The following is a 13,430-nucleotide window of genomic DNA, read 5'->3' as shown; positions in this document are numbered from 1 at the left end:
AGGTCGTTCAGAAGTTGTTCAGACCTGTCAGTTTGGTTCCAGTCTTCCTCCTGAGATGGGAAAGAGGGGATTCTCCCAAGGGGCTCTGTCCCCGGGAGAAGGTGGCCTTCGCTAGCCCTGGCTGGCCGAGGGGATGAAATCCCTGCAGGATCGCTCGCCACCACAGCCCGGAGCAGCAGCACCATCCTCCGCGGGGCCGGGCTACCGAGTCCGGGGCGCAACCGGTGCAGGCAGCTCCTCCCAGCCAGCCACCCTCCTCCTCAGCTCCCTCTGCTCAGCCCCCCTCCACCCATTGCCCCCCTTCCCCCCGCCCCCTTCATCCAGGGAATTTCCCAAGCATCCCAATGCTTGAGTTTCCTGCCTGGGGGAAGGGGCCCGTGCAGATAAAAGGGATGCAAAGGACTTGGGGGAAGCCACAGTGCGCTGGAGCTTCAAATCCCGGCTCCTCTCCTGCCTCTAGAAGCCGCACCGCTCACCGCCCTCGTTGCCGCAATGAGCCTCCGGCCCAGCCGCGCCGCCCGCATCCCCGGCCTCCCGGGCTCGCTGCGCGCGCTGCTCTTGCTGCTGCTGCTGACGCCGCCGGGGCCCCTCGCCAGCGGTGAGAGCGCACAAAGCACGCGGCGGGCACTCGGACCGAGCCGAGCGCCCAACCTCCGCGGCGATCGCGGCGCGGGGAGGGGTCTCGGGCGGGCTCGCTGGGGAAGAACTCCCCGCCTGCCAACCTGTCCTATAACGGTGTCTCTCTTTGTGCCGCAGCCGGTCCCGTCTCAACCATAGTGAGGGAGCTGCGCTGCATGTGTTTAACCACCACACCGGGGATTCATCCCAGAATGATCACTAAAATGCAGGTGGTCGCCGCCGGCCCGCAGTGCTCCAAGGTGGAAGTCGTGTAAGTCGTTGTGCGCTGCGGTGTCCACTGCGACCTTGACGAGAGAGAAGTCCCTCAGCCTGAGCCTTCAGCCCCCGTGGCTCAAGGGCTCATCCTCTTTTTGTTTCTGCAGAGCCACCCTGAAGAACAAGAAGGAAGTCTGTCTGGACCCAGAAACCCCAGTGATGAAGAAAATCATCCAGAAAATGCTGGACAGGTACCCTATCGCTTTGATCTGTGTGCTTTTTAATCTCTTTTGAGACTGCAGACTTCTCAAGCTTCTTATTCTCTGCCTGGGATTTGCCTGCCACATGCCAGACCACGCTTAGAATAGAAGATCCTTAAAGAGAAAGGGGAAAAGTTGTTCTGCAATGTCATGAGAAAACTCTTATCATCAATTTCACATGTATTGCCTAAGGGGTTCCATAGAGCTCATTACTAAGATGTTTTTTTGTCGTTGTAGTTGTTAGTATAGTCCTTGAGTCCACTCTTTGCTTTTGAAACTCTGTGTTTTGAAAACAGGTCGGAGTAGACAGGAGTGGGGAAATTTGGTTGAACTAACATGATTCTTTTCTCAACAGTGGAAGAAAAACTGATTAAGAGAAAGAACCGTGCATTGGAAAAATTGCCCAGTTCCTTGGCAGAGAGAGCAGTTTTCCGAGTGTCTCAGGACCCAGTGAAGACAAGAAGCAAGGACTAGTTTTCTCCATAAATTTCTTCATAAATTTCCCACTTTGAGAGGAGGATGGTGAGGAGGTGCTGGTGTTTGTCCCTCCAACTTAATGCTCAGCTCACGAAGTATTTAACACAGTGTTTCCCGCTATTTATTTGTTGTTATTTTATCTGCTGTGCTATTGAAATCTTTGGCAATTGACTAAATTGTGAGTCAAGAGTCAGTAGTTGTTAAGCTTGCAAGGTGACTATTGTATTTTTAGAGTATATTCCTTACAGTGTTACTGAGAAGGCTCTGGGTTTAATATGTGAATGATATTTCATTAGAATGCTGTATGTGAAGATAAGTTGTTATCTTCATGCCCCATGAAATAGGAATATTTTGGTATTGTTTCTTGGGGAATATGTTAGATTTCCTTGCTCTTGACTCTGGGATGCTGAGTTATATTGCCTTAAAAATCTGGTGTATCATGCAGTTATCTGTATAAAATATACTTCCTTATTCAGAATTTTTAAATGTTTACACTCTATAAGGACTAATATGTTCTTTTCCTATAATTTTAGACATTTGATGTCTTCTTAGTATGGCATAATGTCATGACTTACTCATTAAACTTTGGTGTGAACTAACCATTTCACTAGGAGTCCTATAATTCTAGTCACTAAATATATGTTTTGGATAGATGAAGAAGCTAGGAAATAGGCAAATTACCTATTTCTAGTTTTTATAGAAATGCATTGTTTGCCTTTTTTAAGAATAAAAGCAAACTTCACAATGATTTGTAAAGTTTTGAAAAGATATTTGAGCTATTTAAATACCGATTCACATGTAGTTTTCAAAATATATACAGAGGTTAAGGTTTTGACCACTTTGTTATAAAGAATTATCTATGCGTCACTTACCCTGTGATACTGTTTATTGTGTGTCTCATTGGTTTGTAGCACTTCTTTTGTGCTTTGGGGAAAAAAAATAAAAGGTTTATAAAATTTATTTATGTTGTTTCTCCCTTCTTGTATTGTTACAAAATTTCTATTTATCTTTAATTCCACATTATCTTAAAAATAACTATGCTACTCTCTGGCTTGCAGAGAGGACCCTCATTTCCCAGGGCCATTGCCTTCATTCCATCTTTCTCCAAGCTCAGTCCCCTTCCAGTTACTCCTCCAGAGCACAACAGCCTTCGGGTTGTTTAGAAAACACAAATGTTAACTGGCTCCCTATAGCCTAGAGGTGACATCCAAGGTGCCAGGCCTGGCAGCTTAGGTTTTGTCTCCTCTGACCCCCGACCGCTGCTTCAACATCCCGCTCCCCTTGCCTCAGTGACATCAGGAGCTTAGTTCCCTAACTGGGTGTGTTCCTTCCTGGGTCTACGCCTTTGCATTTGATGGAGCCTCTACCTGGAAGGGCCTTACCACGACTCTGCCTATAGGAGGAGGCTTACTCATCCTCTAGAACTCAGCTCAAACAATACTTCCTTCAGGAAGTTTTCCTTGGCACTCCTAGAGGAACTCAGGGTTTCCATTTTGATGTTCTGCTAGCATCTTCTAGACATTTGAATTTCTTTGAGTAGCAAATATTGTATAGTGGGGTGCTTTTTTTTTTAGATTTCTTTATTCTACTGAGTTCTCCCAGATCATCAATCATGTGTCATTCATCTCTGTATCCCCAATACCTGACACAGATTGGCTTAATGAATTAATAAAGTATCTTGAACTTCAGGTAATCAGATAGTGTCCTAACATCAGTGACCGGCTCAGAGTGGTGTTAAAGAAATTGTAATTCCTTTATTCTCTTTCCTTCTTCTTATCTACAAGTAATCCAACAAGGTCTTTGACATATGCAGTCCGCTCAACCTGTAACATCTACCCCATACTTTTACCTGGCTAACTCCATCCTTCCTTTGAGGTCAGTTTACGGGTCACTTAAGGCCTCCACTGGTCCTTGCCCTTACCAGATGAAGGCCTCTGTCATATCCTCTCATAGACCTTTGTTATTTTCCTTCCTAACATTTTGTCACTGATATGATTACAGGATCTACAGAGATGATATACATGTCATCATTTATTTAGTGTCTATCCAACTTCACTGTAAGCTCCATGAGGTCGGGGATATGTTTATCACATTCATGTCTGTTGCTAGGACACTACCAAGCACACAGTGAGTGCTTAAGCAGAAGAGTGGCCCAGGTTAAACAATTCCCACTGTCTCTAAGTATCAAAACAGCAATTTCATCTAAATAGCTCATTCATAGGAAAAGCAAGAAAATGGAAGGAAGGAGACTAATCCAATTGATATACATATAAACACATACCCTGACTGGATTAATATATATGCTTATATTGAGATATATATTTATTAGTACAGGCTAATGAACTATTAGCTTATCTAAGTGATTCTACATCTTTTCATCTCTCTCCTCATATGGAACATACCAATTAGAGTAATATATGTATTAACATATTATTATTAATTCTATTAACTATAGTAATACATTATTATTATATATTACTATAGCTATAGGACAGAGAAAAGGAAAAAAGGCAGGAAGATACAAAGATATGGAAAAATTCAGACATGATTTGCTGACAAATTTTTTTAGCAATAGAGAAAAGCACAAAATACCTTAAAATTTTTTTTTTAAAAAATCATTAAACTTCTGGGGTGCTTGGGTGACTCAGTTGGTTAAGTGTCTGCCTTTGGCTCATGTCGTGATCTTGGGGTCCTGGGGTGGAGCCCCGAGTCATTGGAACCTGCTTCTCCCTCTGCCTCTGCTCCTTCCCCCACTTGTTCTCCCTCCCTCTCTCTCTCTCAAATAAATAAATAAAATCTTAAAAAAAAAAGTCATTAAACTTCTATGATATCTTTTTACTCTCTCAAACAGTATTTTTTTTCCTTTGAACCTATAAATCATACATCAATATTAGGGAAACATTGAGAAAGCAAGCCAAATTACCATAGATGTGTGAACTATTAATTTCAGTGTTTTAAGCAATCTCTGATTTGTCATATCAGCCTCAAAATACTCATTTGAATAAGTGCCTGGCAATAATAAATGAAAGCATGTTACATGTCCTTTGAATAGGTGAAATGTATGTCCTGTGAAGAAATAAATGTCACTGATTAGTTTTTTCTTTGTCATCATTCAAGATCTTTGTTTTTTCCAGAAGCAAGATTTGTAAGTTTAGTTTGCCTATAGACCATAGAATAAGACCTCATTTGAAATATTCTTGCAATTCTGTTTGTCATGTTCATGCTATAATTGGTTGTTCTATAAAGAAAATAGATTATATCACTGACGTATATAACCTATACGAGAACCTCTGTGACAGCTACAACTCATTAATTCTACTATTATTATTGAGCCTGCCACTAGCAAATTCAAGGACTGACATATCTGGGGAAAATTAACCCACTGAAGTTCTTCTAGAGATACACCTTATGTCTTCTTCATAAAAACTTGTAAATACTACACTCTCTCTGTTATCCATCTGAAACTCACTGTCAGTTATGAAATCACTAGAACTTGAACAAGAGGTCAGCTAAAATATCTATGCTACTCCCCCAAACCAGACAATTTTCTATGTTTAATTAATGCCCTTCATTTTACCACATTTTCCTGCTTGCCTCTGGGTGTGACACCCTCACATAATCCTTCAATTCCTGAAGGTATGACAAGATCTATGATAAAATCTGATTAGTAGCTTTGTTTTTCTATCATACTTTTAATTCCTGCTTAAGGAAAGGAATTGCTGTGGGTAACTCTCATATTGTACATCATAACTTCAAAAGTCCTTCCTGGATATTACAAATTGAGAAATTGACCACACAGAATGAGCACCTGGGGATTTTGTTTTGCCTCCCTGACTCATGGAAGACAAGGAGACTGCACATGCTTCTGATTTTGGCTGACAGTCCCGCTTTGCTTTTAGTCAGCAAAATTAATATTATATTCCGGAAAACGGTTGTTCATACTTCAAATATGTGCAGTGAAATAATGACATAGAAAGACCTAGAGTTTACGTGTAAGATTTTGTTTCTACAAAGTCTGGAGTCCCATTTCTTAAATATTGAGAAATGACAAGAACCCTTTCCCCCTCTGAAAAATGCACTTTCTTAATAGCGGTGATTCTGCTGCCCCATAAATGTGGGGTGATTGTTTCTGATCCACCTCTAGGTTGAACAAAGAGAAAAATGGCTATCTCATTTCTAGCAAGAGAGGCCAGGGACAGTTCTTTACCCTTCGTGGTACAAGACAAAGTCAGAGTAATGGTGTTTCAGATCTAGTTTTGAGCACTTCTGGCTATTTGACCTTGGCAATTTATTTCATATCTCCATCCTTCAGTTTTCTCTCTGTAAAATCAGTACAAAAATAACCGTCTTACAGGGACTAAGGGCTATTTCTGGAACAAAGTGGGTACTTGACAAATATTAGTTCCTGTCTCCTAATTCAAACCTAGAAAACTGAGAGCTCCGTAGTTGAAGTGCCATTGTTTTTCCCCAGATGTATCTACGTTCTTTCTATCTGTGCCTTAGGTGTTCAGTACACATAAGAATTTGCTTCCACAAGTCTTTTTTTGGAAGCTTCTGGAAACAATGTCTTCATATTCTCTCTATATTTTCTGTCATTTGTGTGTTAGCATTATCAACATGTATGGTGTGTTTTCCTTTTCATACATTTTCATCCATCAACACCCATTTATCGATAATCTTGTTACATACTAGACCGAACCCAGGATCCTTATGATGTGAGATGACAAAAGTGAGAAGCTTTCAGGCTAAGTTAAGGCCTTTTGACACCCAACATACTGAGTTCTGTCTGACAAAGCTTTACTTGAAAGCTGAGTGAAAAGGGACTAGATTTTTTTTTTTTAAGAGAGAGAGATAGTCTCTGAGGTGGGATTCCCTAGAATCAAGCTCGAGAGGACATTTGTGTGCAGGAAGTTCACTGAGGAGTGCTCTAGGAACTCCATCTGTCAGGAAGGGTCGAAGAGGGAGAGCTGCTGCTACAACAGAAGATTTGGGTGACTCTCTGAGAAGCTCTGGAGCTGAGGTAGCCTTTCAGAGAGATTCCGAATTGTGGCAAGGGAGCAGACCTCTGTGCTACCCCCCGCTGACCGGTCACTAGATGTGGGCTACCTCTGGGGGGCGGGCACATTCCCCTGAGGCCCTGGGCTGTGCCCAAAGAGGGCCCTCGTGGTGGGCGGCCTGCAGCCTTCATTCGCAGCCGCTGGGCACAGTGCTGGCGCGCCACCCGGAGGGAGGCTCCTGAACCGGAAGGAATCTGGGAGGGGCATCCAGGTTTCCGGGGCAGGGGAGGAGAGCGAAGGGGAGGAAGGAAAGATCGGAGAAGAGGAGAGGCAAGGAGAGGAGAAGACGAGATGGAAAAGGAGAGGAGAGCGGAGGGGACGAAGAGGGGAGGATGGGAGGGGCAGGGAAGAGAGGAGAGTGGAAGGCTTGTGTCTTCACTTTCTTCTTTTTCTTTTTCTTTTTTCTTCCTTCTTTTCCCTTCCCAACTCTCCTGTCTCCTCACTCCCTCCTTCTCTCCATTTCTCCCTTCCTACCTCCCTCCCGTTCTTCACGTATGCCTGAGAAGAAAAATACTACTACTGGAAAGAGGAGGAGCCAGAGGATGGAGGATGAGGGGCCCCCCCGCAGGCACCCCTGCAGGCCCTCCCAGTTGGGTGAGGCTGTGGTGGAGGTCCTAGGCCTCCAGTGGCGCACTAAGCCCACCTAAATGAGGTCCAAGTGCCCCTCATTAATATACAGAATTATTAGAAATAATCAATTGCTGTAGGCCACTAAATTTGAGATTGGCTTGTTCCACAAGAGTATCATTATGCATTTGATGTTCCGTGGATGCTATTCCCCAACGTAAAGTTAAAGTGGATATTCTCACATTGCAGTGAGTGCTTCTGTCTAACAGCACCCAGGAAGACATTGCCCCTCAATTCCTTCACCCTCCCCCCCTTCCTCCCCATTGCCACCCCACCCCAGCAGCTCACCTCTGGGCAGTATTCATCCTCAATTGACTTGAGCGCCAGAGTAATTAAGGTCTGGATCATTCTTGTCAATTCAGAATTACATGGAAAATGTATTTGGTTTCAGTACATATAGGAAATCTTTCATTGGCTAGTATTTCAACTTATTGCGTAAGGTGCTTTAACAAGACCCAAAATTATATTAGCCCTGAGATTTTTTGTACCAGTTGCTTTTATGGCTAATTTGCAAGGGATAGCTTATTTCCTTCATACTTGGAAGATGTCAGTTCGAAATCTTTTATGTAAGACAGAGTTAATATATGTTGTAATTTTAATGGATAATGCTTCTCCAATGCTTCTAGATATTTTGTTTTAAAATAGCTAACAGATAAGTTGTTTTGGGTCGTAGAAAACTTGCTAGTTTCCTGAATGACTCTATGACTCTGCTATTTATACAATGACCTCAAGGAAAAAGAGATAAAGTAACTTACCACAAGACAAAATAAATTAAACAGCATGACAATGTCAGATCAATAAAAAGGCTGTCAACTTATTTTAACACCCAAGAACCCTGACACTAGTTTCCTAGCATTTATTTAAATATACTATTTTGTAGAAGCCGACTTCTTTTGGTTGAATAACTGATTTCAAGTATCTTTTCTAGTACTAGCAGATTAGTATTGATGTTCCATTGCTTTGCACAAATATCTGAGGTCTCACTTTAAAAAAAAGAAATAGTTAAATGACCAAGTCACACAACCAAGAGAACTTTTTAACCCCTGGTACATAGTAGATACTTAATACTTATTGAATCAACAAAAACTAGCAAAATGTTATTTATCTCAAATGCCAACTAATAGGGTTGTGAAATTTAATGACTCAAGAAATTTGTTAATGCTTCCTCATGAACCTTGCTGACGATGTGTCTTTTGTGACAAATTTGTTGATTAAGACAATGACTTAATGATACTCGGCTACGTGCCTACCTCTTTCCTGATACTAAATGAACCAGGAAAGAAAGTTGGATCGTGTATGTATGGGAGGAAAAGTGTCCTGTGAAGCCAATAAATATAGCAAACAATCTGTGTTAGGGGCTATGATGGATGGAAAAAGAAACATACTATGATGCTTTAAAAAAATAATCTTTGTATCTTGCTCTGGAAATGGTTTTGAGCTTACATTTGAAAAAAATATATCTGACAGGAGAATTAATAATGTTTCTATCACAATAATGAGGGAAGATGAGAAGGTCATTGTTCAGGAAGAACTAGAAAGAAGTTAATTCTCCTTACTGTGTTTCCTGCTGAGAATCTCTCTGCAATTTACTCCACATCTCAGCTTTTCCTTGAGCATGTTTCTTAGACGATGAATTTCTGAGTTGGGAGAGGTGGAAAATCATTTTAAGATGTGCTACTGCTAGACTGGAAGTTACAAGAGGAAAACAAATGGGGTGAGAAAAATAGGAAATGCTCTTATAAAACAGGGCCTATGAACTAGAGTAGGTATAGTCAGTCACTGTTAAACAACAGGGAACATTGGCTTAAAAGTTAAAACAACGGGCTCTTTGGTGACTCAGTGGGTTAAGCGACTGCCTTCTGCTCTGATCCTGAGGTCCTGGGATCATTCCCTGCATCCGGCTCCCTGCTCTGTTGGAGAGCCTGCTTCTCCCTCTCCCTCTGCTGCTCCCCTGGCTTGTGCTTGCTCTCTCTCTCTCTCTCTGTGTCAAACAAATAAAATCTGAAAATAAGATTGGAAAAAATAATTTACTGTATTAATTCTTTTGGTAAAAAAGTAATTTTGTACATTTGAATATTTCGAGTGTTTCTTCCAGAATTTTTAAGTTATAAAAAGTAGGCCAAAAAAAGGGGAAGTTTAAATAATAATGTGTAAGATTTGTACATATTTGTAATAGGAAGACAGCTTGTAGCTCAAAATGTATCCTTTATTCCCAGTCTTCTAAATCGCCTTTTTTATATCATAGGTACTTGGGACCACGTGGAGTTTGGTTTGAGGATTGTCTGATTAAAAAGGAAAGAGAAACTTTCCTTCATGTTATACACAGTCATAGATTTACTCACTAATACTGTTTAGGACCCACTGTATATTGCATTATCCTATACCCAGAAGGATACTTAAAGCATTCAAAGAAACCTAGGCCATGCCTCTGCTTTCAAAAGTGTACATACAGCCCAGGTGAGGCAGCAAGTCTTATAGAAGAAGCAGAGATCCAGGCAATAATCCACATGGGCCAGCATGCGATGTGTAGGTCTGCCCTGCATCTCTGTGGGGTTTTGTCTATATCATGCAGGGTTTGAGATGCAGACCCATAATTAGGGTCTGAGAATTGAGGAATATAGATTTTATTGCAATTTGTAATACTGCAAAACTGGAAACATCCTCGAGGTCACCGATAAGACAGAGGTTGGACAAAAGATTGCCCATGCCATAGAATGTCATGCAGCCATTAAAAAGGATAGGGCCAAACTACATTGGGGTAGCATGAAAGGATGCTGAAGACATATTTTTGAAGGACAAAAGCAAGCTATATAATGATCCTATTTCTATTAAAAATTCTGTGTCTACCTCTACCTATATATGTGCTTCTCTCTGAGTGATGTGTGTGTGCCTCTGTATATGTACAGGTGTGTATATAAATGCAGATAGAATAGAAATCTAATGCCCAGTTGTTACCAACGGTCACTACTGGAGAATGAGGGCGTAGAACAATGATAAGGAGAAACTTACACTTTTTATTCCACATACATCTGCAGTGCATGAATATTTTTCAGTAAATTATATTACATATTTCCCTATAATATTAAAAATAAAAGAAAAAATAAATATGCTGAGGCTTGCTTTTTAGGGTAGACTCAGGTGTCAGAAACAACCAGTTTATTTTATAACACAGGGGGGATTAGTTTTTCTTCTAGTTTCTGGATGAAGTGAGAAAAAATAATATAGCTGAAAAACAGAAAGCGGCCCAATAACTAATATGCAGAGCGAGCCTTTTATGGTTATTGGCTCATATTTCATCCACAGACTACAAACAAATCCTAATATTTGTCAACAGCCAAAGTTGGGAACAACTGCTTTCCTTGGCCACCAGAAAGGGCTGCATATTTATGCTTTCAGATACTCATAAAGTGCCTTTTAAGCCTATACATTGCCTTATCAGGGCATTATCACATAGTTACACAGAGAAAATACGTTCATACTTCAGTTTTGTTCTTACCTCCCTAAGTGGGAGGTTATATTTGTGTAAAGGAGATGGGGACCGAGAAAAGGAGGGGAGTGGTGTGAAGGGAAGTAAAAATAAAATTGAGCAGGAACCCTGACCCGCCTGGTGTTTATCTGGTTGGGCACAGCTTGACCACCCTTCCACATGTATTTCTACACACCCTCACCTCTCCTTCCCTATCTTTTTCCTCCTACTGGCCTTGAGGGAGGTAGTATAAAAGGCATCAGGAGAGCATGAGAAACCACATCGCTGCAGGCTTCTAGGCACCAATACACCCTCACACTGGGGTTTCCTGCTTCTAGGAACGACTCCAGCTTGATCTTCTCCACCATGAGCCTCAGACCTAATGCCACCTCCTCCTGTCCCAGCGCCAGCCTGTTCCGGGTCCTACAGGGGCTGCTACTGCTATCCCTGCTCCTGACCACGCTGGTTCCCTGGACCGCTGGAGAAAGTAAGAGAAACTCAGTGAAAACTGAGGGTGGGGTGTCTGCTGCCCTGGAGCAGTGTCTGGGGGAGAGCCTGTCCTGGTTCTCTTGGGGCTGGAGACGGTCATTACACTAATAACTCTAAGTGGCGAGGGGATGCTTGGTGGGCACTTAAGATGTGCCCGGCATTCTGCTAAGGTACTTACCTGAAGGTTTGAAGATGATCGTATACACGGTGGCTTTATGAAAGAGCTACAGTTAACAAATAAGGGGACTAAGGAATCAAGTCAAGAGATTAGAACTCCATAATAATCGCGACCACTCATAGAGCCACACTTTCTATCCTAGCTCAAAGTGTGGACAAGAAGCGGTTCGTTGAACTTTACTGCATGTGCTTGAAGACCGTCTCTGGCATTCATCCAAGTAACATCCTAAATTTGGAGGTGCTCAGCGCAGGACCCCATTGTCCCAACATTCAAGTGATGTAAGTCCCTGCTTCTGTATCATTGCCTCATTGGGCTTTAAGGAAACTCTCCACTTCTCTCCTCACTGATACTATTGTATCCAGCCCCGTGGATCCCTTCTGAGAGTCAGGCCATGGCACTCACAGAGAATTCCATTCCCTCTTGCAGAGCCACACTGAAGAATGGAAAGAAAGTCTGCCTGGACCCAGAAGCTCCCCAAATCAAGAAGATAGTCCAGAAAATTTTGGAAAGCAATGGGTCAACGGCTTAATCTTTTCACTGTCTGTCAAGCGTTTTTATCACCCAAGAACAGTAGGAGTTTGAAGGCTTGACTTTCTGGAGTTCTCATTTATCAGAATACTTATTCGTATTGTATTAAACTTTGGATTTGTTTTCCATTCTGTTTCAAAAAGTCACATGGTACTCTGAGAAGGCTGGTTAATAGATGACAGAGAGAAGATGGCAATAAGCAAACTTACTTTCAAAATATAATGTATGGTTTATTCCTTAACTCTTGGTTACATGAGGCACTCTGCTTTACATTCATTTATTTAAAATTTTCTTTTCCAATGCTTACACGTGCATTAACCTATCTTGCTCTACCTTACTGTTAGACTAGCTATGCCCATGATGATTAATAGATTCCATAATGGTCAATGATATTCAGAATCGCACAGAGCCCAGAATACAGCACTTGCTCAAGAAATGCTTGTTAATTTATTTAGCCACTTAATAGAGTTTTTCATTGTCTTAGTCTTAGGATATCTTGTTTCAAAACATTTTCTGAAAGATTTTCTAGTGTTTATTTTACCCTTGAAACCCTAAAAATAATAAAGTTATAGAATGTGAGTCTTGTAAGCAGTGTTGTTTATTTTAAAGAGAATATATTTAATACTACTAGAATAAAAAACATACAATGAAAAGCATTAACGTTCTCTATTTTAAAAACTCCAGTTATTTTCAATAATAATAATAATAATAATAATAACAATACAGGTTCCCTATAGTGTTAAATGTTTTAACCTGGCATGTTTGTATATATTTTCATTCACTTAATATCTGCATGTTACAATTTTAGGATTAGAACCAACCTTGTGGATGAGTAAAATAAAAAATGTAAACTTTATCAGACTTCTAATTATTGTTTTATAATCAACAGAACTTTCTTTCTTTCTAAAATTATTTTTGTATGAATATAGTTGACACCCAATGTTGCATTCATTTCAGCATAGTGATTAAACTTCCCGATACCTTATGCTGTGCGCACCAGAAGCGTAGCTGTCTCATTACAGCATTATTACAACATCATTTACTATATTCCCTATGCTGGCCTTTTATCCCCAGGATTCGCTCTTTCCATAACGGGAAGCCCATAATTCCTATCCCCCTTCACCCATTTTGCTCATTCTCTCCCCCCTCCCTTTGGTATTTCTTAATCCCTGAAATTTACACCCACCCTATTCTTACACAAGTATTAACATGAAATCAAAATTTGTTATTGTTTGTCATCATATATTATTACTTTTAACAGAACTGTTGGGGGAAAAATCACCTTAATTACCTTTTTATTTCTTTTTACACTTCAGTATTCCATAATCTACAAACAAAATCACCAGTTGATGATTTGTGTCATTTTTAATTTATTATAATCATAGCTAGACTTTATTGATAAATTTAAATATTCCAGGCATATTGAATGTTTTGTATGCATGAATTAAATAATTCTCACAAGATAGCTATGATCTGGTTAAAAGGACATCATCTGCAGAAGGAGTAATTGGGGA

At 40.9% G+C, this 13,430-nt stretch overlaps 1 protein-coding gene across 3 annotated transcripts; it reads left to right on the top strand.

Moving 5' to 3' along the window:
* Positions 1-384: 384 nt before the first annotated feature.
* On the top strand, positions 385-12,772 carry LOC100484431 (C-X-C motif chemokine 6). 3 transcript variants are annotated; one of them, XM_034671695.1, is made up of 4 exons: positions 385-598; positions 757-889; positions 1,002-1,085; positions 1,450-2,531. In XM_034671695.1, the coding sequence occupies exons 1-4, from the start codon at positions 493-495 to the stop codon at positions 1,466-1,468; spliced, it is 342 nt and encodes a 113-aa protein (XP_034527586.1). In that variant the 5' UTR covers positions 385-492; the 3' UTR covers positions 1,469-2,531. The 3 variants fall into 3 exon arrangements, with proteins under 3 accessions (XP_034527586.1, XP_034527588.1, XP_002919188.1); XM_034671697.1 differs by lacking the exons at positions 1,002-1,085; positions 1,450-2,531 and adding an exon at positions 11,815-12,772 and having other exon boundaries at positions 389-598; XM_002919142.4 differs by lacking the exons at positions 385-598; positions 757-889; positions 1,002-1,085; positions 1,450-2,531 and adding exons at positions 10,908-11,208; positions 11,531-11,666; positions 11,815-12,772.
* The last annotated feature ends 658 nt before the right edge of the window (positions 12,773-13,430 follow it).

This window comes from Ailuropoda melanoleuca, chromosome 11 (assembly GCF_002007445.2).
Source record: "Ailuropoda melanoleuca isolate Jingjing chromosome 11, ASM200744v2, whole genome shotgun sequence".
Taxonomy (NCBI): domain Eukaryota; kingdom Metazoa; phylum Chordata; class Mammalia; order Carnivora; family Ursidae; genus Ailuropoda; species Ailuropoda melanoleuca.
The sequence above is the reverse complement of the archived record's forward strand: the minus strand, read 5'-3'. Positions and strand labels throughout refer to the sequence as shown.

Coding starts and splice junctions, on each gene's coding strand:
- LOC100484431 (XM_002919142.4), top strand. CDS start 11,088: ATGAGCCTCAGACCTAATGCCACCTCCTCCTGTCCCAGCGCCAGCCTG. Junction 11,209..11,530: donor TCCCTGGACCGCTGGAGAAA/GTAAGAGAAACT, acceptor TTTCTATCCTAG/CTCAAAGTGTGGACAAGAAG. Junction 11,667..11,814: donor TGTCCCAACATTCAAGTGAT/GTAAGTCCCTGC, acceptor TCCCTCTTGCAG/AGCCACACTGAAGAATGGAA.